The sequence below is a fragment of the Mus pahari genome, chromosome 7 (assembly GCF_900095145.1).
Source record: "Mus pahari chromosome 7, PAHARI_EIJ_v1.1, whole genome shotgun sequence".
Lineage (NCBI taxonomy): Eukaryota > Metazoa > Chordata > Mammalia > Rodentia > Muridae > Mus > Mus pahari.
The window spans coordinates 93,789,405-93,814,443 of NC_034596.1; the positions used below are offsets into that span (position 1 = coordinate 93,789,405).

The 25,039-nt window shown below is 46.7% G+C and overlaps 1 protein-coding gene across 6 annotated transcripts in view; it reads right to left on the reverse strand.

Annotated features, from left to right (window-relative positions):
* The window catches only part of Foxn3 (forkhead box N3), a 374,947-nt gene that overhangs the window by 99,790 nt on the left and 250,118 nt on the right, over positions 1-25,039 (reverse strand). For all 6 annotated transcript variants that reach the window (XM_021201835.2, XM_029540799.1, XM_029540798.1 and 3 more), the window contains one exon: positions 795-859. In XM_021201835.2, the coding sequence (XP_021057494.1) occupies positions 795-859 (65 nt within the window). The remainder of the gene's footprint in view (positions 1-794; positions 860-25,039) is intronic.

A 25,039-nucleotide genomic window follows, 5' to 3' on the forward strand; every position in this document is an offset into this window, starting at 1 on the left:
GACAAACAGCTGACCAAAAAAGGCATCAAATCCCTCGCCCACGACGGCCCAGTCCTGAAGCTCTTGGATAACCCTGAGCGTCCTTCTCATCCCCAACCCCTGAAATCTGAGGACCAGCTCAACCATAGAGCAGGCATCCACAACAGCGGGAACCCAGAGATAACTTCTAAAAGACTTGGGCACACACTGCTGCTGTTCTAACCGTGCAATCTTCACCGTTGGCTCTGCAGTGCAATGTAACCAGGGATAAAAGAGTTTGAATTCCTTCAGAGGAACTAGCATGGGCAGCTGAGGGTGGACTGGAACACGGTCAAGAGAGTCCCCAGCAATGACACTAGGGACACATGAGGAGTTCCTGGAGCACCAGTACAAACTGCAGCCAACCTTTCAGGTGCACGGGAATGTTAGGAGACAGCAGGGAACAGAGGCATCTCCGTGATGACTAAAGTGTCAAAATATTCAAACCAGCTTCAACCACCTCAGGTGTCAGACACACTAAGAGTTTGCTTTCATCAGCCAGTGTACACTACTGTCACGGTCCAACTGTCACACCAGCCCGACTCCACCTGAGCAACAGTCTTGGGACAGAGGCCTGGTTTCAAACTCTCAACTCACAGCAGCCAAGACACTAGAGCAGGAAGAAGAAGAAGTGGACGATCAGACCCAGGGCTCAACAACCACGCCTCTCCAGAAAGCAGAAACTCCTAACCAGAAAGGAGCACTCCTGGCCGACCACGCACAGAGGAGGAGGGAAGGAGGGGAGGGAACAGGAGGAGGCACTCCCAGACACCTACCTTGCAGAAGGGCTCCGTTTCTCTTGAAGAAGGTACTGCCCGGCCAGATGGGTGGACCTGATGTGCTAGAAGAGAACACAGATGTGCATGAGGCTTTGAGAGCGGGGACCCACTCACTCCCCAGCGGCCCCTCATCCAGCCTTCACTTGTGGTGGCCTAGAAACACTTCCCCAGGTGTGCTTCAAAAACAATCAGGTGAAAAACAGGCTTTCTGTTCCCCGGCAAACCATCAGTCTTGGCTAGGGTCACACCCGGCCACTGAGCTCATCTACAGGCAATTGGCAAATGCACGTGGTGTGCTGACTTGATTAGGTGGTAGCAATGAACACAGAAGGCCTGCTCACCTGCTTTCGGAGCTCACAGAAGCATGTGGCAGACAAGTCTTGTCTGAGTCTTGTGACTGACCAGGGCCGCAGGCACTTCTCGGTCATACATCAGAACTCGTCCACTCTATACCTAAGCTGGCCTTCCTTGCCATCTTTCTTACAAATCCTCTTCACACAGATGTAACCTTGCTCTGCTCCCGCCCTCCCGTGTCTATTGTTTTGCATCTTGTTTTCAATTTCTTGGCTTAAAATGTTGCACTCTGTACCCCATAAAACACTGGGTGGATGGACTGCCACCCAGCTGTAGTAACAGCAGCGGCAAGAACATGAGCAAGGTCGATCTATCACTGAGGCACCCTCTGCATTTCTAGATGAGCATTTCACTGTCTTAAGACAGTTGGTGGAAAACTTTATAGCTGCCCGATCTTAGTAAAAAACCCTTCGAGTGGAAAGGGGGTTATCCTCAATCAAGGACTCGCTTAAGATTAATGTTGGAAAGCCGTCGCCTCACATTAGCACATCCAGCCCAAGAGGCAATTTAAATTACTCTCACCAAAATAGTATACGGCAAATGATGTTGGTTGATGTAGCATCAATCAGATTCAACACTTAAAAAATTGAAATCGGTCAAAGAGATCTATCTGTAAGTCCATCAGGCAGGCAAGGCAGGCAGGCAGGCAGACAGATATAGACACACACACACACACACACGCACACACGCACACGCACACAAGCACGCACCCCTGAATGAACACAAGAACTCTTCAGTAGTCAGCCGCAGTCTGGTTGTGAAGGACAGGGATGCTGCTAGCAAGGCCCGGGGATGCCGGTGCATTCTGCCTGCTGGAATTTCATTACCAGAAGTACAAATACTGTCACAGCTATAGGGACACAGTACATGATTGAGGAGGAGTTAGAAAAGAAAAAAATGCTACTGCATAAAAATGCTATTAAATATCATGATAATGTCAACTGTGCTTGCTAACATGGGCATCTTGTGTTTCCTGCACTCCACTTTCACGTGCCTTGCTTTGTGCCAGGGTATCTTTTTTTTTTCCCTTTAATGAATTAGAGGTTTGATCACCCTGTGAGGAGCAACTGTACCAGCACCCCTGCCCTCAGTTCCCATGATCCTTAGCATTCTTTAGCAACAAAGGGGCTTTAAATTGAGGTTTCTACACCTCTATGTAGTACTACTGCAAGCACAACAGACTGTACATACACCATGTTAACTATAACCCTTATATGTACTGGGAATCTAGAAGCTGGTATCGCTTTCTTTAGTACAGCACCTGCTCTGCTGTGGAGGTCTGAGCAGAACCTGCAGATCTGAGCAGTGTGTGTCCTAGGGTCTTGAATGCACATAGATTTTGTTTTATTTTGCTTTGGATCCACTACAAATAAAAGTGATTGGAAATCACGTGCCCCCTGCAGTCCTGAGTCTGAGCCCTGGTTAGTGAGGCTTATGGGTGACAGGGGGTGCACAGGGCAGTACCAGACCATGCTGGGGTTGGGGTCTCAGGGCTGCAGGACAGTGATGGCTGACTCCTCTCCCATGTGGGTCCTTTCCGATGGCATTTGGTGGCGCTTTAAAAGGCTCAGTCAGGAAGAACAAGGTGCGTTTAAATGTTTAGGCTGGCCTTTAACCACCCTACCAAGTTCTCAGAGCCCTACTGTCTTATCTTTATAATAAAGCAGGAAACAGCAAGCTGACTGCTGCCAATACTGAACTGGCTGATTCATAAAGATATTTAAAAACTGAGGACTTCATTATATAGAGGAGTTCACTGCTCCTGGAGAATTCAATAATTGAGTATTACTGCAGAAGCCTGAATATCCAGCTTACTGCCACCCAAATCTCCTTTTTATCCTGACCTTGATTTGGCTGAAAACCGAGCAGACACCCAGGATGGAGCAAATGTGGGGAGCTGAGGTCAGATAAACCCAGTGGTTTTAGATAAGGAAAATTCCCTGTATGATAGAAATCTACCGGAGGGTTTCTATAGCACCCCTTTTAACACCTAAGACACTCATCAGTATTCTGTGGTCACTGGGCTCTGCTGTCCCTCTGGTCTGTCCTCAGGTGGTAGAGGGAGGTTTGGCCCTGCAACGGCCTCTTGCTATCCTCAAAGAGTAGAGGTGTATGCATAGCGAGTGTAGATGTGTGAGTGCATGCAGATGGTGTGCACGTGTTTCTAGCAGCTAAGTGAGCCAGGCATTCCCCCAACGCTAACTGCAAAGCTTTTGAGCTCCCAGGTGCCATATTCCACGGGCTCCTTTTAGATTTTTTTCCCTCAAAATGATATCATCTGACTGTTAGGGATTTAAGGATTTATCAAGCGCCTATTGAGAACTGTGTTTGGTGCTACAAAAGCCTGGGAAGAAGAAAAAAAAAAAAAGAAAAAAAAAACCTAATAAGACTCCTATCTGTGACCTCTGAGACCTTACTGCAGACTTTCCTCTGATGCCGTCTAGAGAGACGAAATGCCGGTGGGAAGGCTAACGGCGCTGGCTCCAGCTGCGGGCTGGCAAAGCACAAACCTGACTGTTACTCCTACAGCTGGAGACATCCCTGGCTGATTGGCCTTCAGAACTCAACGCTGGTTAAAAATACATCCAAATGAAATTACTTAAAAACACATAGTAACTGCAGCCATTCAGAGAAAATAGTGGTGTGATGTTTGGGAGGGGCAGTACCTCCTGCCCCCTTTTCCAAATCAAGGGAGGCGGGATGGAGTGGCAGACACGTGGTAAGAACCTTGTTCTGTAAACACAAGTGTGGCTGGTGAATGTCACTTCTATGCAAGGCGGCCAGGAAGGACCCATAACTGAACGGGTTCACATCATCTCACTATGGTCCCCACACTGCTGACCAGGACAGCAGAGTGGTCAACTACTGAGCCCAACCGTTTCCTCTGGTTCTGTGCGGCGGGCAGGAGAGAGACAGAGGTCACCTTCCCATTCCAGAGGTGAGCAGTCCTGGGAGGTTCTGGGACTCTGAGGTAGCGTCAACACAAGAGCAACCCCGGGATTCCAGAGTGCTTGCCTTCCCACACACAACTCGTAGCCATCCTTCCCCACGGCAGGTCTTTTGCTAGGCATCTCTCCTAGGCCAAGTCCCTGGCTAGAAAAAGCAATCTGACTAACCACATGTGAAAAACAGTGGGCTCCTATTAGCAGAAACAGTACAAGGCCCGCACTGCAAATGTCTCATTTCAATAATGCGCTAACAGTGACCTTCAGCACTATCAGAGGGACCAACTCAGCGACAAAGGATGCAGGCCAACAGGTTAAGAGGGTCTTGCCTGCCAGAAAGTCTGTCTCTGAATTGGCATTTCAAAACATTGCTCTGCCGAACACTGAGACTGGTGCTGAACCAACAAAACGCAAGAGAGCGCAGTTTCTCCTGAACAGCATACCAAGTGTCCCCCAGAGGCCCACAGTATCCAGTCACTCCTGGGCCTCATGCTTTTTCCTCCACTCCCGAGAGGATGCTGAGCGTCAACAGGTGCTAGGGCCCCAAGGTAGTCCTTGGAATCAGATGTTGGTCCTATCCACGTGAGCTTCAATCATGGTGAAACAGGGGCATATTATAAGCCCAAAGTTCAGACAGTTCTGCATACCCAATCCTGTATTTGCCAGTCTGGACTTTTTATGAGCCCAATACTGAGAGAAGTGTGTTTTTCTAAGTAAGGTCCCAGGTGCCAAACATGAACAAGAGACCACAGGGGACGAGGTGCTTCAGTGTGGAGGGGATGTGAAGCAATGCTAAATGATTAAAGCCAGAGAAAGAGGACCAGACTGTCAGGGTGTGCTTCCAGAAGTCTCCAGAGCGGTCCCTCAGAGATGGAAGCAGGAAGACTGGGACAAGGGTGTGGACAATGAGTATTTAATGGTCACAATTTTGGTTTTGCAAGGGCAACAGTTATGGAGACTGACTATACAATGAGTCCAGTGGTCTTCACACTACAGTTAGGCATACTTAAAACCGAGCACAGTAGTACACTTTATGTTACATGATTTTGTCATAAGTTATGAAATTGAGAGTAAGGGAGCAAGAGTACCAAGTGGTGTGGAGGGATACAGAGGGGCTCTGGCATGGACGCTTGCTTGACCTGAAGCCCTGCATGTTGGGCAGGAAGACGGGGCAGTTCACACGCTCTCTGACCTTCCCCTGCTGGCCACCGAAATGGCCCAGAGCACCCCGAAAGGCTGGCTCAGCTTGCATCAGTCCTCGGGGGGGGGGGGGGGGCGGGTCTGAGCTTAACTACTCTTCAAGTAACTTGGCAGTGACTCCTGTTACACCCCAGCACTGGAAAGGCTGTGTGAAGGAATCTTCAGGATTTATACATCCACCATCGAAGGTTTTGCCAGGAATAAAATGGCCAGAGTGTATACACACACACACACACACACACACACACACACACACCCCACACTGAATTTTCCCGTTGCAGTACAGGGGGCTACCAGTGCAAGTACTATGTTAGAACAAACCTGCCTCTACCACCTGAGGAGAAAAGATAGAAACCAACGAACAAAACAAACCATGCTAGAATTCATCCCTTTAAACTAACTGTGGATAGGTCGTCAGGACGATAATAGAGAAGCAGAGCCTACCTAAGACCCTAACACAGCCCCTGAGAGATGGATGGTAAGTCTCTGACATTGCAACATAGCCATTAGGAGTGCCTGGACAGACACAGAAGTTGGGGGGACAAATCACCCCTCCTGTCAGGGAATCATCACTTGGTATGTAAGCAAATCTCCCCAAGTCTCAGGACTCCTTCCGCACCTTAAAAAACTCTCATAATAAAAAAGGAGCCCCTAGGGTCATTGCAGAAGAGTAGGACAGTAAGAGCCAGAGGGAGCAGACAGCTGCAGCAACTATCTACTGGACATATTTGCTGTGGTGGTGTATATGAGATCAAGCCAGCCAGAATGGCTAACTGAAGGGCTACTGGAGGCTCAGTGGGTTACACACACACACACACACACACACACACACACACACACACACACCCAACACACACACTCCAACCAAGATGGGAGAGAAGAGTGGTGGGGGAATTCAAGAGGAGCGGAAGGGGAGGAAATAGGGGAGGAACTTTAATGAAAACACATTACATGTGTGTATGAATTACCAAACAATAAAAAAGACTTTAAGAAAGTAAAGTTATGGAAACAGAACCTGGGGAGGAAAGGTCCATAAAATGGGAGTACCTAAAGCAGCTGGTCCTAGCTGAAGTGCTGTGGACAGCACACGGGGTAAAATGCAGCCTCTAACATTTTAGATCTTTTTTTTTTTTTTTTTTTTAAAGATTTATTTATTTATTATATGTAAGTACACTGTAGCTGTCTTCAGACACTCCAGAAGAGGGCGTCAGATCTTGTTACGGATGGTTGTGAGCCACCATGTGGTTGCTGGGATTTGAACTCTGGACCTTCGGAAGAGCAGTCGGGTGCTCTTACCCACTGAGCCATCTCACCAGCCCATTTTAGATCTTTTTAACTTGCCCAAGCCTCAACTGTCTGCTTGTAACCTGTGGGGCAACTGATCATGTGCAGCACATAAGAAATGAGCGAGTCAGAGCAGCGTCTGCAGTTCCAATTCCAAGAAACCCAAGGCCACACTGCAACATTTGAGGCAGTTGTGGCTTGGTGCTGACCCTTCCTCAAGCAACCTGAGCTCTCAGAATTTGGCTCTTCTCTGCATCCCCTGACAGATAAGGGCTTCCTTTTTTCCTGAAGGATGTTTGAAAAGTTTCTAAATGCAATTGTTCCTTAGTCCAGACACAACCAATTGTTTAAAAAACATCAACAGCTAAACCGTCTCCCCCCCCCCCCTCAACTTAAAACCAGACAGGTGGGAACCTCCCAGGGCTAGCCAGTGTTTGGAGATTGACAACTGTCAGGAGGCAATCACTAAAGTGACCAGACAGACAACCACCATCTGGGACCCCAGAAAGCATAAGCACTAGAATGGCAAGAGCCTCTGGAGGCAAAACACAGATCACAGAGAGAAATGGAGTGGCTTTGTAACCTAAGCAAGTGTGGTTGCTGGAGACCCCCATAGCGAGCCTCCAGCCTACATGGTCACCCATGTCCCCATATGCTACAGCCTGAGATGCCTGTAAGCAACTGACAAGTGACAGTGGCCTGGGACAGACACGCTGTTGCGTTTTATTTATTTCAATGGGGGATAGCCTGCTCACCACTCTCAATTAGTTTTGGGAGGGACGATGGAATGGTGATGAATCCTACTGAAGTCCAACCATGCAAATGGATGGCGGAGAGATAGGTCTGTGGCCAAATGACCTTGGTTCTTTAGCCCCTTTGCAGCCAATCCCCTGCTATTTGATAAATCCTTTCAGAAAGCACTAACAGAACACCCACTTCCCGAAACCCAGAGGTAACATCTGAGACTGTAGCAGGGTCTGCTGGAGTATGTGCACCTAATATTCCCATCAATGTAGTTGCTTTATGGTTTCCAAGTGTTCTGTAACTATAAAAATGTCAAGAGACGGCTACCACATTGAAGCTTGCTATTTGGGGCACCCTGAAAAATCTATGCTCCAAGACACCCAGATGAGGAACCTGACCTTGGGCTTTTCTCAGGCTCCAGAATTAAATTTCTGTTGTTTAAGAACTGCCAAGCTTAGGAGATTCTATAAGACCAGTACAAAAAGAGGAAGAAAATGCAAACTGCCCACCAGCCAGCCCTCTTCCCCATTCCTCACATCCCACCCTCTCAAGTAACAGGACTTTGCCTCTGGTTATATAAAGTCTCCATTGCTGCAGCATTATCTCTTTAAAAATCCTTCCCACCTTTAGCCTCAGAACACTCTCAGGCCCTTACTTTCCAGTCTTTTCTGCTAGCTTTTGGTAGCTCACTAGAAACCCTGGGTGCTTCTTGGCTTCTAGAACTGTCACCCGACCTCTGCTTTCATGCCCCCACCCCCACTCTCTACATCTGTCTGAAACCCCTCTTGGGTGAGGCCAATCCTATTGGATCAGTGGTCCTCCCCCCTGTAACAGGACCTCGTGGCAGCTAATTACATATTCAAGGACTTTATTTTCAAACAAGGTCATATTCTGAGGTACTAGAGCGTCAGGACACCAACAATGGCTTCCACGGAGTATCTGTCTTTGCTTCTCACGTGGGACGTTCGGCACCCAGACACAGCACACTTGTGTTTTTCTTCTCTTGAATCTTTATTTAGTGGCCACACACTGAGAACTTGCCTTGTAACTTTCAGATGTTGGCTGTGGGGATGAAAGATTAAACTTGAACTCTGCTTCCCTCCTGGCAATAGAGAATACAACAAATCTGCTTTGGGTAACTACTTGCAAAACATCCCGTCAGCCTCCTGGAGTCTCTAGCGTTGAAGCTACCCGGTGGTCTTGTTCCTGTTCACTCTCCCTAATGTCACCTGAACCTCCTCTGCCTCTGTAGTCTCACAGATTTTGTGTAGTTGGGAAGTTCTCCCTAACAGCCCGAAGGTCTCCCACCCAGACTCTCCCTCCCTCAAAGTCACTTTCCCTGCATAACTTCTCCTTATCCCTGCAAAGCCAAGTGTGCACATGCACACCAACCCTGGGGCTGGCAGGGGGATCGGTGGGGACATGGGTGTCACTGGAGCTCTTGCTCCATGTCAACATTTGTGTATGTCCTCTACATAGTGAATTGCTGTGTAATCTTGCACTTGAAGACTTCAGTGTAAACAGAAGCTCCCAGGGCAGGGCAGGGCAGGTACAGTCTGTGCTAAGTCCTGCTGTCAGCTCAGAAGTCCTGCCATCCTTTCTCAACTGTCCTTAAGATGCTGCCTGGGGCAAGCCTTTAACACACAGACCATATGCCTTTAGGACCCATCAGAGCCCATTCTCTTTTTTGCCTGCCCTTGTCCTATGTTCTCAGCAGAGCTGCCTTTTAAGGATCAACCTAAATTTCAGACCCCAGGAAGGCATTTTCCCACAACTTCAACCCGATGAGCTCTCTGAATTCTTCTGGCACTTAGAGTCTATCTAGTCCCTCCGGGAATAAAGCAGAGTCCACACTGCCTCTCTACTCTGGTGCCTTAATCCTTTCATTCATCCCTCAGGCGTGCACACATTGTCCAACAGTGACTCCCCACTTAGAGCCAGGCTGAGGTCACTGCACACAAAGGACAGTTGTCATAATTCTCCTAGAAGACAATGGCAGGATGCTGCTTGCATTCCCCGACACAATTACTCAAGCTCTAAGGATTAACACAAATCTCTAATAGAGCTATAATTAAATCTTTTTACAAAGGAGCATGCCCATACCACATCTTCTTCCCCTACCATCATATTGAAAACTGGAAAGAAGATTATAAATCTCATCGCTGATGGTAAGTAATGAGCTAGGTGATTTTGAACTCCTCTTTTCTGTGATTTCTTGATTACCTAGGAATATATAAATAACTAGATAAGTACATGTATATTTTTGATAATGTGGAAGGCCTATTTGGGTGTACTGAGGAAATGCTGCTGGAAACCCAAGGTTCGGTTTCATGTGCACCAGCTCACTGTACATCTTCCTGAACAGTTGCAAAGGTGTTTATCATTATCTTAGTGCTACACGTTTCTAATTTTACATATGAAAACCATGGCACCATTCAGCAGAAAGTACATTATTTGCATGATGTATTTGCATTTGTAAAACACCCACATTTACTTTTACTGCTTAATGGGCCCCATTTAAATGGGCCACTCTACATAAATGGGAGTACACTGGTTCCCAACTCAATGGTGCTGATAAGAAAACTACTCCTTTTAGATGCAAATGAACCTACTAATCACAACTGAACCGGTGGCAGAGGAGAGCAGAGCAGCTGTTCCTAACTCCAAGTCTAGGGCCAGTCTGGTCCCAGCCTGGGGTTCCCACAGCAGACACCTGTCATAGACCTCAGAGACCAACTCCACCTTTTCTAAAAGGAGACAGGAGCATTGAGACTGAGTCCACTGTGCATACGTGGCCAGGTCTAACCATGTCAACACATGAAGGACTAACACAGAGAAAAGGCAAGGTTCACCCAGGCAATTAGGGAGGCTTATGATCAATGCCACCAGAGAGCTCAAGGGTCTTACTCTTAACAGGGTGCAGCACAATGGAAAGAACATAAAGGTTCCTCACAAATCAAAGGCTAGGAAGACAGCTCAATGGGTGAAGTGCCTACCCAACAAGCATGAGAACCCGAGTTTGGCTCCCTGCCTACCATGAGCCATGCCTGAAGAGATGAGCCTGTAACCTTGGGGTTGGGAAAGGCAGACACAGGAAGACCACTGGGGCGAGCTGACCACAAGCCTGGGAGAGAAACTGGACAGTGAGCCCAAGGTACAATGAGAGGTCCTATCTCAAAGGAACGTGATAGTAAGCCACAGAACAACATACCCAACAATCTCCTCTGGCCTATATGCACACACGTGCACTTGCACCTGTACCCACATGTACACACACACACACACACACACACAGAGAGAGAGAGAGAGAGAGAGAGAGAGAGAGAGAGAGAGAGAGAGAGAGAGAGAAAACCTTATAAATCAGTTGTTCTACTACTGAATATATAAGCCCCCACCCGTCAATAGAAGCAAGGACTCTAGATATCTGTTCATCATGTCCACAGCAGCCTTATCCACAGCCTTATGAGTGGATAAGCTAAACACAGAGCATACATGGGAATATTCTCTTGAGGAGGAGGATTCAGTAACATAGATAAACCCCGAGGACGTTATGCTAAGTGCAATGAGCCAGCCACAAAGGACAAATTCTACATGATTCTATGTATCTGAGGTGCCTGGAGTCATGCAAGGCATAGACAGAAAGTAGAATTGGTTGACAGGAGATCAGTGGAAAGGCCCTGGGGAATAGCTGTTGATGGCTATTATTTCAGTCCTACAAGAGAAAAAATAATTCTAGAGGCAGAATATGGTTATTGACAGCACATTGGTGAGTGGCTACACTGAGTTACACTTGCAAATGGTCATGATAGCAAACTTCATGTGCACTTGGCCATGCTTCAATACACAACAGATAGACAAATGACAGATTATAGATAATGATGCTAGAGATAGATGATAGACAATACAGGATATAAATAGATGGGTAATAGGTGGGAAACAACAGACGGATGGATGGATGGATGGATGGATGGATGGATGGATGGATGGATGGATGGAATTTAGATCTTGAGTGCCCCCCAAAACCCATGTCTTGGAGGCTTGGTTCCCAGAGTCAATTTAGAAGGGCAGTGATACCTTGAAAGGCAGGAACTTGTGTGAAGATGTGCCTCCAAAGAAATTATGGAACCCTGGTCTTCTCAATTCCCCCCTTTCTGCTTCCTGGCCCAAAGACAATGGTCTCTGCCACTTGCTAGGAGGTCTGAAAGCCACGGGCCCATCAATCATGTTCTGGAACCTATGTAAGCGGGGACCAAAATAAGCCTCTTCTCTTGATAAGCAGATCTTTCAAGTTGTTTGTACTATAACAAGTGGGAAATCAGTAGGTGAGCAGCCATTCACTAGGCAGGCATGGGTCCTCACTCCTCTATCCCTAGGCCACTGAAATGAAATACACACCCCCTACTCATTCCCCTCACTCACTTACTCACTAAAGAAACACTCCCTTACCCTGAATTCAGGCAGAACAATAAAGAAACTGTCCTGTCCACCAAGAGACAGGGATAAACATGCCCCACACACAGATAGAGGACTCTGGGATGGATCGAGGATGACCGTGGCACACCATGCTTGGAGAGTTAGTCACTTCTGGACCCCTCCATGACCAGACTATTTAAGAAACTTCTGGTGTCCCTTTAGTGTGGCAGAAGCCACTAAGAACCCCTCTGCCTTAAGTTAATTCTCTTGTGACTCACGTGACTCTTCTCTAAGCCCCAACAGTACTGCAGTTGACATAAGAGTTTAAATACCAACTGCCCAGCCAGTTGCTGCAAGCCCCGCTCCCACCAGAGAAATTACAGACGCTGCCAATGTGCTAACTCCCTTACTAGGCTTACTTACTAGGCATAGGCTTGGGCCCCTGTGCACACTCAGTGAATTCTGGTTTATTATTACAACCCCAAGTAGAAGCCCCTCAATACACTCTCTTCATTGTGCTAATAAAGCATCAGCTTTAAAGTAATTACTGCCAAGAGACAACTGAGGCAGCTGCTTGATGAGGAAGGGCCAGAGAGCCCTTCATGTGTGAGGCTCAAAGTCCAGATGACACATGGCAACCCTTAGCCATAGGGGTCTGTCTCAGGGTGGGAAAGGCAATGGCAGCTGTTTACCATATCTCAAACACTTTGTGGAACCAACCTTCACTTCATAAAACAAGCGTCCATCATCACCACCCCTGCCCAACAGCAACCCCTTGGGATCAGGCCATTAACAGAGGTGACTATAAACACAATGGCCAAATCATAGCAACCACATAGAACCCAAGTACCTAAGGGGGGGTGGGGATGGGGGCATTTGTCAAATGCTACAAGTCTCTGGGATGGAGTGAGCTGAAGGGACAGTTCCCATACCATCCACTCAGGCCGTTATGACCCCAGAGAGGACTCACATACATAAGGCTAAGGCTGGGGCTGAAGGACAGAGGAAGTCCAGGCTGTCTCCTTGCTATACCATGGTCTCCCCGAGGGCTTGACAATGGTGAACACTGGAACCACATGGTTTTCCCAGATAAAGCCAAGGCTTTACGACATCACTGAGTTACATCCCCAACTTGATCGTGGCAGATTTTCTAAGCCCTTGAGCCAGGCCTAGAACATAGAATCCAGAACTAGTTTGAGGCAGTTACCACCATATGTTGGATGGGACTATTACTGCCACCCTCTCAGATCTCCCCTGAAATAATTCCACTTTCAAAGAAAGACATATTTCTGTCATTCAGAAGCCACTACTACCTATTTTGGAGTTTTGAAAAGATCAGAGCTCTAAGTATTTTAATTCATTCATGTCTCTGACATGGTCTTATTCCTCATGATGCTGGTCAGATGAGGAAAATGCCTATTTGTCTAGAAAACAGAGATTCTCCTTAGTCTCCTGGAGACAGTTTCTTTGATAGTTATACCCACCAAAGATGACAGGAAAATTAAATGGTGATTTGGGAAGCTGGTGACACAGCAGGAGACCTGCCTAAGTGTGTTATCAGGGAAGGGAGCCCAGGCTCCCCAAAGTGGATTCCTGAGGAACAGGAACAGGTAGAAGCTGATGTCTGTGGTTTACTGGACTTACTTACAAGTTGGCTTGAAAGCAGAACAAATCTATTTAAATTCCTGAAAAGTTGTCACTGATGTCCACCAGAGTAACACTTGCGACTGGCAGTGGCCTTTGTCTGGATGGCTCCCCCAGCACATTCATAGCTGCTGCCCTGCACTAGAGTGGAACAGTCCCTTGTCTTCCTCTCCAGGTGTCTCCTGACAGCCCGTTCTTAGAGTCATTTGGTTGGTTGTGATTGTTCCTCAGATGCCTCAGGAGTCTCTCTGTCTCTGTCTGTCTGTCTGTCTGTTTGTCTCTCTCTCTCTCTCTCTCTCTCTCTCTCTCTCTCTCTCTCTCTCTCTCCCACACACTGTATTTTTAGCTCAGAAAAATAAACAGCAACAGAGGAACCCTGTACCCGAAAAGTCACTGGTCCTCTTCCAACATCACAGGGGCTGCAGCCTGTGTACCTCACTCCTAACAGCATTTAGCTCTCCTAGGGAACTCAGAGAAACACCATCCCCCCCTCTTGTCAGTAAAAGCTAGAAAACAATGCTACACTTCCATGGCAGTAGTAAATTCAAAACTAACATAGACTCAAAAAAGTAAAGTCAGTTGGGCCTTGGGGGCATGGGCTTGTAATTCTAGCTCCTGCAGAGGTAGAAGCAGGAGAATCGTAACCTCAAAGTCTGTCTGTGTTACAAAGTTTCTTCAAGGCAGGCCTAGGCAAATTAGTGAAACCCTGTCAAAGGGGACTAGATACAAAGCCCAGTGGAAGAGCACCTGGCTATACCTGAGTGAGACCTAAGTTCAATAAGTAATACCTCCTACCCCCCCCCCACCTCCCTGGGGCAGAGGGTTCAGAGACCTCTTGACATGTTCAGGGGTTTAACAGGTCAGGGGTTGAAGCTCTGCAAAGCTCTACAATGAACACTTTTCCAGACATTTTTTTTCTAGGTGTGAATGGAGGGTGTGGCTGCACTGGATGTTCTGTTCTTCAGTTTTGATTTTATTTCTTTCAACTGATACATAATAACTGTGGTGCATGTGATTTTTATATGTGTATATACAACAGACAAAGATGATATCCAGGTAATTGGCATATCCATCACCTCACACACTATCATTTCTTTGTGTTGGGAACAGTCAAAATCTTCCCTACTATTTTGAAGCACACAATTAATTGTTGTCAATCACAGCTATTCTACTGTGCAGGGAACATTAAAGTTATTCTTCCCATAGAACTATTCCCTGTTCCTTCTGCTTCTCATTCCTATGGCATCAGAGAAAGTCCACATAATTAAAGCCTTCAGCCTACTCAGGAGAACCGTAGGCTCCTGTGGCCTCCATTCAGACTGCTTCCTGACACAGGGTGTGTAGCTTCTACTTCTAGTCTGCTAACCAGCTGCAGGATGCACCATTCTCAACAGAACTCTAACCTGAGAGTTCCTGAAGGGTGTGGCTCCCTCTCCCTCTCTCCTGCCCTCCTTCTCTGGATGTTTCTCTCCACCTCTGCCTTCGTCACAGGAGTCATATGGCCTCAGTTTGAGGAGTGCTCCATTGGTCTTAGCTTTTCTAGGGAAGGTACTTTATGCGTAGGACATCCTTTAACTACATGGACCTGTTGAACTTTACACAGGAACACGTGTGGATCCATGCACTTAGCAATGTTTCTGCCTTTTATATAGTCCAGTCTAGCAGGCGATGAAAGGCACCGCCCCCCTGATTGGTGCCACTTCCAGGTTGCTGGGCACCACGCCTGCTCTGGCTTCCTCCTCTGGCAACCCTCACTCCATGCTCTTTCACTCTCGGGGTACCAGGCTGCTTGTGGCCTCCCAAGTACAAGTAAATGCCCTCACCTTAGCCTCTGCTCTAGGCAGCTACCTTCTACTTAGAGCAGCTGCCTTCCCCATCCTTCATGCAAGCTCTGTTCATTCTACACAATGCTGCCCCTCCAGGCTGGCTCCTTTTCTCCACGCTCCGTGTATAAAGTAGATAGAGTCTGTCTTTATATGCATCACACACACTCTTAAGTGGCTGGCAACAGCAGGTGTATAGCAAATGCCTCAGAAAGAAAGAGCGAGAGGGAGGGAGGAGAGGGGGGGAGAGAAGGGAGGAGAGAGGGGGGAGGGAGCAGGGTGTGGCAGCACATGCTTTTAATTTCAGCACTCAAGAGGCAGAGGCAGGCAATCTCTCTGAGTCTGGACTACTTAGTGCCTGGTCTACATAATGAGCTCCGGGACACCAGAGCTGCACAGTGAATGAGACCGTCCCAAAAGCAAAAACAAACAATAAAAAGAAAGAATGCTAACTAGCTCTATGAACTATACAGACCTGTTACCAAAACGCTCTTTTTTTGCTAAGTGCTCTTTATTCAAAATGGTAAAAATAATTAAAAGTGTCAAGAAGGAATAGTAAGGGACCCAAGACAGGCATGCACGCACGCACACACACATGCATCTCCAGTTCCTGATACATGTTGACTTTTATCGTCCGCAGAAGCAAAAGAGAACTAAGAGAATCAAACCCTGAAAGTCTGGTAGCTGTTTCTGAGTGAGAATAAGCCACTGTCTTCTCAGACTGGGCACTCTGAAGGGCAGTCCTGCCATCGGCTCCTATCTCTGCATCTGGCTGGACTCAGAGCCAAGGCAACCAAGCACTAAATTAACACTCCCACTGCTGCAAAGGTTCGAGGGCTCTGAACAGGGGCCGCCTACCTAACTGAAGGACAGATTTACATGCCCCTTTTTCTCCCACATCAACAGGCTCAACCTCTGCAGTCCCACAAAGGACCCTCTGTCTCTGCGGCTGCTGTTGAATGCAGCTGTTCTGGCTCTTCCTGGTGATCACTCCTCTAAAAATAGCTCTGATGCTGTGGCAGGGAAACTTGAGCAGGCCCTGAAAGAGGATCCTCTTTTAGTCTGAGCCGCTTCGACTTTAAAAGACAGGCAGCTATGACATAGCTTCACGGGTTTGCATGATGCTCAAGTAGTTGTGTAGCTCACAGTAAAACACAAAAGACAAGACAAAACATGCAAGACCATGCAAATGACAGAGCTGCAGCGCCAGGTCTGCCATGTCAGACTGTTGAGTTTGAGCCCAGTTTGAGAAACTTGACTGTAAGAGCGGCTGCCATGAAGATCCTGGGGACACATCCTGCGAGTCCAGATTTCTGACTGCTTGGGGGAGGGCTAGGGCAAGTGGTAAAGAAATTGATTACATAGAAAGACTTGTAAATATGGGGTACTGGGTTCTTTACAGTCTTACTAAAAGCATCTAAAAGCTGTTTATATAAATCCAAGAAATAACAACAAAAATCCATTCATCATTTTGGCTATTCAGCTGATGCCTGGTATGTATGCACTGACCAACTGGAATATTCTGGCTGTCTTCTGAAAAGTGGGTCCCAAACTGAAGCTAAAGCACACAGAGGATTAGGGTGGGCACCCCAGAAACTACCCTTCTGCGAGGCATGGCCTTAGCACTGCCACTCCCCGACTGCCAGGGAAGGCCACCTGAGACCATACACCGACAGACAGACAGACAGACAGACAGACAGACACACACACACACACACACACACACAAAGACACGGACACGGACACACACACACAGAGAGACACAAGACACACACAGAGACAGACAAACACACAGACACATACACACCCTAATGTATAGTGTCTGGTGTTCAAAGTGCCCCCCTCAGTGTCCTCTTGAAGCATGTAATTGGGAGAAAACATGCTGACCACCATCCAAGGACAAGTCTAGGAGTCAGTATAGTTTCTTAGAGAAGCACCAACCAAATAAACGGTATGGTTTTCTTTTTAATTCTGCCCTTGCACAAGATGCCTCCTATCACATTTGCTTACGAAATGAGGACTATGATGGTTTTTGTCCTTAAACAAAACCAAACAAACAACCCAAACAACCAAAACTTGTGCTGGGTCTGGCTGAGCAACAGAGGGAAAGGACAAGTGTCCTGCCTGCCTGCAGTGGGACTTGTCCCTTGATGGTGTGTCATCATGTGTACTCCCTCAAGACCACCAGCTTGAAGGTGCCCTAGTGGTGGCCCCTGCTTATGAACCGGAGCCCCACACTTAAGACATGAACTGATAGGAGGTACCCAGGGTGAGCTGGTTTGAACAGGAATGACCACATAGGATCACACATTTGAAGGTCTGGTCTCAAATTGATGGAATTGTTTCAAAAGTCCAAGACAACATTCTCAGTTCATTTCATGCACACACTCTCTCTCTCTCTCTCTCTCTCTCTCTCTCTCTCTCTCTCTCTCTCTCTCTCTCTCTCTCTCTCTCTCTCCTTTCCCCTGGTCATGGTGTCAAAAGACACACATCACAAACATAATTTAACAAACACTGAAGATTCTCACAAGAGTTCTTGCAGAAACAACGCCCTTATTCAGCTGGCAACACGGGCACCTGAGTGAGCAGACTGGTAAACACACTATTTGCTTCAACAGTACACCAAGATTGTTTGAGTGTGGGAAGTTAACACCAGAGATACAGTCATTTGAACAACAGAGCGAATGTTATACACTACTGCATCTTTAACAGTAATTTCTTAACAAGACAAAAGAATTTACACTTATTGCCAACAGCTTGCTGGGAGCCAACACCAGGATGAGCTGTTGCCTGGCAACAGTCAAGCCAGCTCCCCCACCCCCACCCCCACCCCCCAGAAAGGGCCACTGCTAGATCTAGACTAATTCCAAAACAGATAAATATTTAAATTTTATGCTTGTTAAGAAATTGAGATGGAGAATCCTGGAAAGAATTACTCTTATTAAATAGATCTATAATGTGGATTGGCCTTTGGTCCATGATCACAGAAACCTAGGTGCTTCTGTGACTTTTCTGACTCCCACAAATATGACAGTAAACAAATCACACATTTGTATTTCAAAATCTCCCCCCCTTTCTTGTGTGTGTGTGTGTGTGTTTTAAGAAGAGTGAGAAAAAGAGCCTGGGAGACCTAAGTCTTTGTAATGTGTCATTCACCCCAAATCTCTCAAGGACACTAAAATTCCCACAGATGCCTAGAACTTCTTACACAAGAGAGCATAGTATATGCACACATGCACCAGCTAATCTCTGGGTTACCAAACACAATGCAGATACTATGTAAACTGTTACAGTACTGTACTGTTTAAGAAGTAATGACAAAGGGCATGTATAATATGTTCAGGATAAATTCTATTTTTCAGGGGCTGGAGAGATGGCTCAGTGGTTAAGAGCATTGACTGCTCTTCCAGGGGTCCTGAGTTCAATTCCCAGCAACCACATGGTGGCTCACAACCATCTGTGAGGGAATCCAATACCCTCTTCTGGTGTGTCTGAAGACAGCTACAGTGCACTCATATACATAAAATAAATAAATATATCTTTTAAAAAATGTATTCCCCACCCCCAAGTAAATATCCTTGGTTTTGTGGATGGTCAAACATGAGGGTATAGGACCCAAAGATATCCAATCTGGAGCCACACCACCACTGTCATGAATCTTACAGACTCAGCCACTTCCTAAGGAGAGTCTTCCCTTCCTCTGCATTTCTGCTCTAAAGACTCTGCTGCATCCCCATGAGGGGAGCTGAGGAGAAGGTGCACGGGCACGTGCACACACACACACACGCACACGCACACACACTCACGCACACACACACACGCACGCACACTCACGCACACTCACACACGCACACACACACACTCACGCACACACTCACGCATGCACACACACTCACGTACACTCACACACACACATACACACACACACACTCGCCAATCCATCTCCTTCTGCTGTGTAAAATATACAGTACTTTCTCTAAATTGGAGTGAGGACTCTATTCATGTTTAAAGCTAAGCCATACAGCTTAGATGGGAAAGATGGCTTACAGTGTTCCGGAGTGTGGATTAAAAGACCGCTATTTAATGGTATCTGCAGATTACATGAGATTAAATTTTCAGTACCCAGAAATAAAACTTTACTGGATACAACAAACTTAAGTGTGTGTGTGTGTGTGTGTGTGTGTGTGTATGTGTATGTATGTGTGTATGCTAATTTTATACTATATATTTACTATTTTACTCTTTACAGAAAAAACCTACAGAAGCCTACAGTGAGGGGCTAGTTCTTAGAGACAGAAATTGATTTTAGATGAACTTTAAACATAACGACTGAAACAAAGCAAACACCCCATTTACCTCTGTGAGGCCTCTAGTCTGGGCTGCTCGGAGAATGCATTATTCAGTGACTGCACTACCAGAATTCCCAGAAAATAGTCCCCATGGAATGCTAATTTCATTACTATTAAATTTCATAATCATGACTTGGAATCCATCTCCTTTCAGCTAACCCAACCCTCCCTCCACCTCCGCACATACAAATTCAAACTGTTTTTGCTTCGACTGTCTCTCTCCTCCCTGCTGTTATGAATGGAACAATACGGGGGCTCCTTAGATCATCTGTGTAAATCTACACCAGTGTTAAAGTGGAAATAATGCCGGTTGTTAAAATCAAAGCATGCATACTGTTTTCAGGGCTGAGGGGAGTATGGGATCAATGACGGTGGGCGTGTGAGGAAGTCTGTCCACTCGGTAAGGCTAGACAGAGCGCGAGCCCCTTGAGGAAGTCAGAGTGGATGAGGTGTGGGCATCACGCCCACGCACACTCTGACTTTGTTGCTCTGTCCTTTGGGTGCTGCGCTTAGCACTGCTTGCAGCATTTCCTGTAGCTCCCTAGTTGCTTGACTTTTGCCTCGTTTCTGGTGTGTGTGTGTGTGTATGTGACAGTGACAGGTAGCCCCTTCCTCAATCTCGTCTCCACCTTAATTTTTTTTAAAAGATTTATTTATTTATTATATGTAAGTACACTATAGCTGTCTTCAGACACTCCAGAAGAGGGCATCAAATCTTGTTACGGATGGTTGTAAGCCACCATGTGGTTGCTGGGATTTGAACTCAGGACCTTCAGAAGAGCAGTCGATGCTCTTAACCCACTGAACCATCTCTCCAGCCCCTCCACCTTATTTTTTTGGGACAGTATCTCTCAAGGAATTCTCCAATCTGGCTACCATGGCTGGCCAGGACCAAAACATCCTGTTTCTGATTTCCCTGTGTCAGGATGACAAAGCCACAAACCTATATCTGGCTTTTAGGAGGGTTCTGGGCATGGCTCTCAGAGCTTCACACCTGCATGGCAGTGTCTCACCCTTGAGTGAGCGCCTCAATCCCAAGATACATGTTTTGCAGTATATCTTTTGCATGTCCACAATGAGATTACCCAAACCGTCCCAATCCCACTGCCGAACAAACCTTCAAGGAGTGCCATCTTTTAAGCCGCCTAGGATCACTTATGAATAATCCCATAGTAATCACTGATCAGCAGAAAAACAGCTCACCTTTTGCCGATACACATAACCCTTGGATGCAGCACACTGCCAGGCCCTGTCAGTATTCAAGACTGAATATAGAAGTATATATTATAGAGGAATAGTATATAGAAGGTCTGAATTGACAGTGAGAAAGTGTATTTATTCTCCTGCTTATAAATGACACAACTACTCATCCTAAGATGGTTGTGAATCTTCTAGACTTAGCTGAGGATACCCCCTTGCTGTTTTCAGCAGGCCCACCAAGCTGGCTGAAAGAAGAGTTACTTCCAGGCTGCAGTGGGAGGGGCTGCCAGGAGTGCTGAGGACACCTGGTGAGCACACCCCTCTCCTGAGGCTGGTGGCACACTTCTTACCACACATGCCTACACTGATGGCCAAGCTGCCCAGCAACTGGGAGAACCGATGAGCAGATCACAAAGGCACCCGTTTCAAAAAGCCAGTGACCTACCTAGCTTGGCCTGAAAAAAGGAGACACCTAGAAACCTGAAGACCAGTCATCTCCCACAACCCTGAGGAGGAAGTGCATGCAGAAAGTACCGGAGGCCAAAAGGCAGTGGGGATCTGAAGGGGAAGCTAGGGTGCAAGCAGAGGGGCTCAGCTTGTAGAGAAACCAACAGTGTCGCAGCAGAGGGCATACACAAACAAGCATGCCCTGAGACGGGTCCCAGGAGCCTGGACACCTGTTCCCTAGTCGTGTGCATACACACTGGTGTGAACAGACACACTGCTCTGAGCAGACACAATGAGCATGTGTATGCAATGTCCCAGATGAATACACTAGCCCTGCTTATTATTCCTTTATGTAGGATAGTTTAAAAGTTTCTTTTACAGAAGAACCCAGACTACAAAGTCAGATTTGAGGGCCCCTTATGGGCCATTCTACTTCACTAGGTCTCTCCCATGTGAGAGGCTTGGGACTGCTGTAGCTCCTGTGGATCAATATTCTAGGACCCCAAATTTGTGCTTCTGGAAATCCTCTAGCATGCTCCATCTGTCCTGGCCCTCCCCACAGCCCTATACAGGACAGAAACAGGGAGGCCCCAAATCTAAGCCCCAGCCTCTCCCAACACACAGGTGATGCTGATAGTATAATTAAGAGTGTGTGTGTGTGTTTGTGTGTGTGTGTTCATGCTCATGCGCACCCACGCATCTCATGGCACAATCTATGCTTTAACTAATATAAAGGAACTCAAAAGCTTCATTTACTGGTTCAGGGCTGGGAAGGGCGGAGCCACAGATGAGCCAGGAGTGGGGGGGATGGCTTTCTATGCACTTTCCCCAGCAACAGCGGGAAACTGTTATAGGTTGGAAACATGGTCCAAACGATAATACTGAATTTTGTAAACATGGGCATCTGATTTTGGATCCCTGGCTAGAAAGAGCAAGATGCCTCAGTGTCATCTCAGTATAAAACTCAGTGTCATTACAAAGTCTGTAATGTCAGATTACAGGTGCAGCGTTTACAGTGTGGGGATATCCAGGTAATGCACGCCCTTGTGGGAGAGTCTATCACATGACTGAAAGAATAATGGTGACTAGGAAACACAAGAAGGGCTCTCAATCCCAGCAAAGATTACAGAAAAAAAGTGGCGCACCAGCTCCGCTTCAGGAATGAATGCAGATTCTATTCCACGGCTGTAAGGATGAACCTGGGCTTCAGAATTCACCAAAAGCTGTTTTGGCTCCACTTGTTCCCCTGACGCAGAGAAGACGGTTTTTCTATTTCATCCACATAATGGAGACCCACCAGCATCTAGACCGCAATACTGTTAGCATTTCATTTATGGACTTAGCATAGCACCCAGCTTAAAGTAAGGGTCACAGATGTTACCAGCACCTGCAGCAGCCATCTGCCAATATGCTCTGTGCCAGGGCCCACGATCTTCCCCTCAGCTGCCCTGTGGGCTAACTGCTCGAAGCCACCAGCGTTCTAACAAACTGCTTGCTCTCAGCTGAAGATTCCAAGAGGCCTGAGAGTTCCAAGATAAATGGTTGACAGTGTAAAGGCCTGGCCTTCTGGTTCCAAGGGGGATTTGCTGGTGTAATTATACTCCAGTCGAGGCCAAGGCCTTCTTTGCTTGGTCTCTCTTCATCTGCTGTGTTAGCCCCTTCCCTGACCCCTAATAGTCCCTCAGAAATCCCTCACATGCAAAATCTGCTCAGGCTCTGCTCCTAGAAAATCCAACGCAAGATTTGACTGAAATGACTATTTTTATTATCTGGCAAAGGTGCCAAGTCTCGGCATGTTTCCTGAGGTACAGTTATAATAGCAATAAACAGAGAGCAACCTAAATCTACATACGGGACATTAAACATGGGGCATAAAAGAGCATCTTACACATTAATGTTGATGCTCATGGCACACTGTTGAGGGAAATATTCACACTCCAAAGTACCACCTATTTTATTCATAAACCATATATGTAAAGATACGGTAACTTATTAACAGGTAGTCCAAGCTGGGCGTGGTAGCACAGGCCTGCCATCCCATTATAACATCCAATCAAGGCAGAAAGGCTATAAGTCTAAGGTCATGATAGATAACTCAAGGAGATCATGCCTCAGAAACAAAAGATGTTCCAGCAATCCATGTGCTGGTTTGAGTATGAATGGCCCCCATAGGTCCATATGCTTGAATACTTGGTCACCAGTTAGTGGAACTCTTTGGGAAGGATTAGAAGTGTTACTAGGGGGCCTGGTGAGATGGCTCAGTGGATAAGAGTACCCGACTGCTCTTCCGAAGGTCCTGAGTTCAAATCCCAGCAACCACATGGTGGCTCACAACCACCTGTAACCAGATCTGACACCCTCTTCTAGAGTGTCTGAAGACAGCTACAGTGTACTTACATATAATAAACAAATAAAACTTTAAAAAAAAAAAAAAGAAGTGTTACTAGGGGTAGGCTTGGGGTTTTAAAAGACCACACCAGGCTGTCTGTCTCTTTGTCTGCAGATCAGGATGTTTAAGCTCTTAGTCACTTCCCCAGTACCATGCGTGCCTGTATGTCACCATGCTGCCCACCATGATGGCCATAGACTAACCCTCTGAAACTGTAAGCAAGCCCCCAGTTAAACACTTTCTCCTGTAAGTAGCCTTGGTCATGGTGCCTCTTCACAGCAACGGAACAGTGACTAAGACAATCCATGCTGGTAATAGTGCTATACTCAGTACCCAGGACCAGCCCAAGGAAGTGCTGCTCACTGAATACCAGGAACACACATACAAAGGAAGCATTAGCTTTGAAAGGGAAGAAAATCCCGACACCTAGCTGCTATAGCATGGACATATCTCAGAGGCAGTAAGAAGCCAGCCAGGTGTGAAGAAGTCAGCACTATATGATTGAATGAGAGGCCTACTGTGGTCAGGAACGGAAATAGAAAACAGAATGGTGGCTACCTCAACCAGATAGCATCAGTTTTAAAGGTGAGAAAGTTCTGGAGGTCATATGAACAATACCGCAAAAATACACTCAACATGATAGAACCATACATAGGGTCATATGGACAATACTACAAATACATTAAATGGAACAGAACCATACACAAGGTGGTCAGACATGGTAGGGTCCACCTGTGATCCCTACACTCGAAAGGTAGAACCAGGAGGATAAAGGGCTTGAGTTTCTAAGCTGACTACACAGTGAGTCCCAGTCCGCCTTGGGCTGAGATCTGAGACCCAATATCTGCTCCCCCATCCCAAAATAAACACAAGTGATTATGGCATGTTCTGCTATATAGTATTTGACCACAATTTTAAAATAAGAAAAAATTAATAGATTTTTTCTGTGATGTAAAACAACATAGAAAGGGTTATACAGAGAAACCCTGTCTCAAAAAACCAAAAAAAACAAAACAAAAACAAACAAACAAACAAACAAACAAAAAACCAACAACAGCATAGAAATAGGGGTAGTTGCCAGGCATGGTGGCGCATGCCTTTAATCCCAGCACTCGGGAGGCAGAGGCAGGCGATTTCTGAGTTCGAGGCCAGCCTGGTCTACAAAGTGAGTTCCAGGACAACCAGAGCTATACAGAGAAACCCTGTCTCAAAAAAACCAAAAAGGAGAGGTAGTTTTCGAGTGTTTTATGTTCCTCCACTTGACTACTCTAGAGCATGAGCTAAGGTTTGAACACGCTGTGTAACTGGCCCCTAGCTATTGCCATTCTTTTGAGAGGTGATGAAACTTCAGAAGGGGGCTGGTGAGATGGCTCAGTGGGTAAGAGCACCCGACTGCTCTTCCGAAGGTCCGGAGTTCAAATACCAGCAACCACATGGTGGCTCATAACCA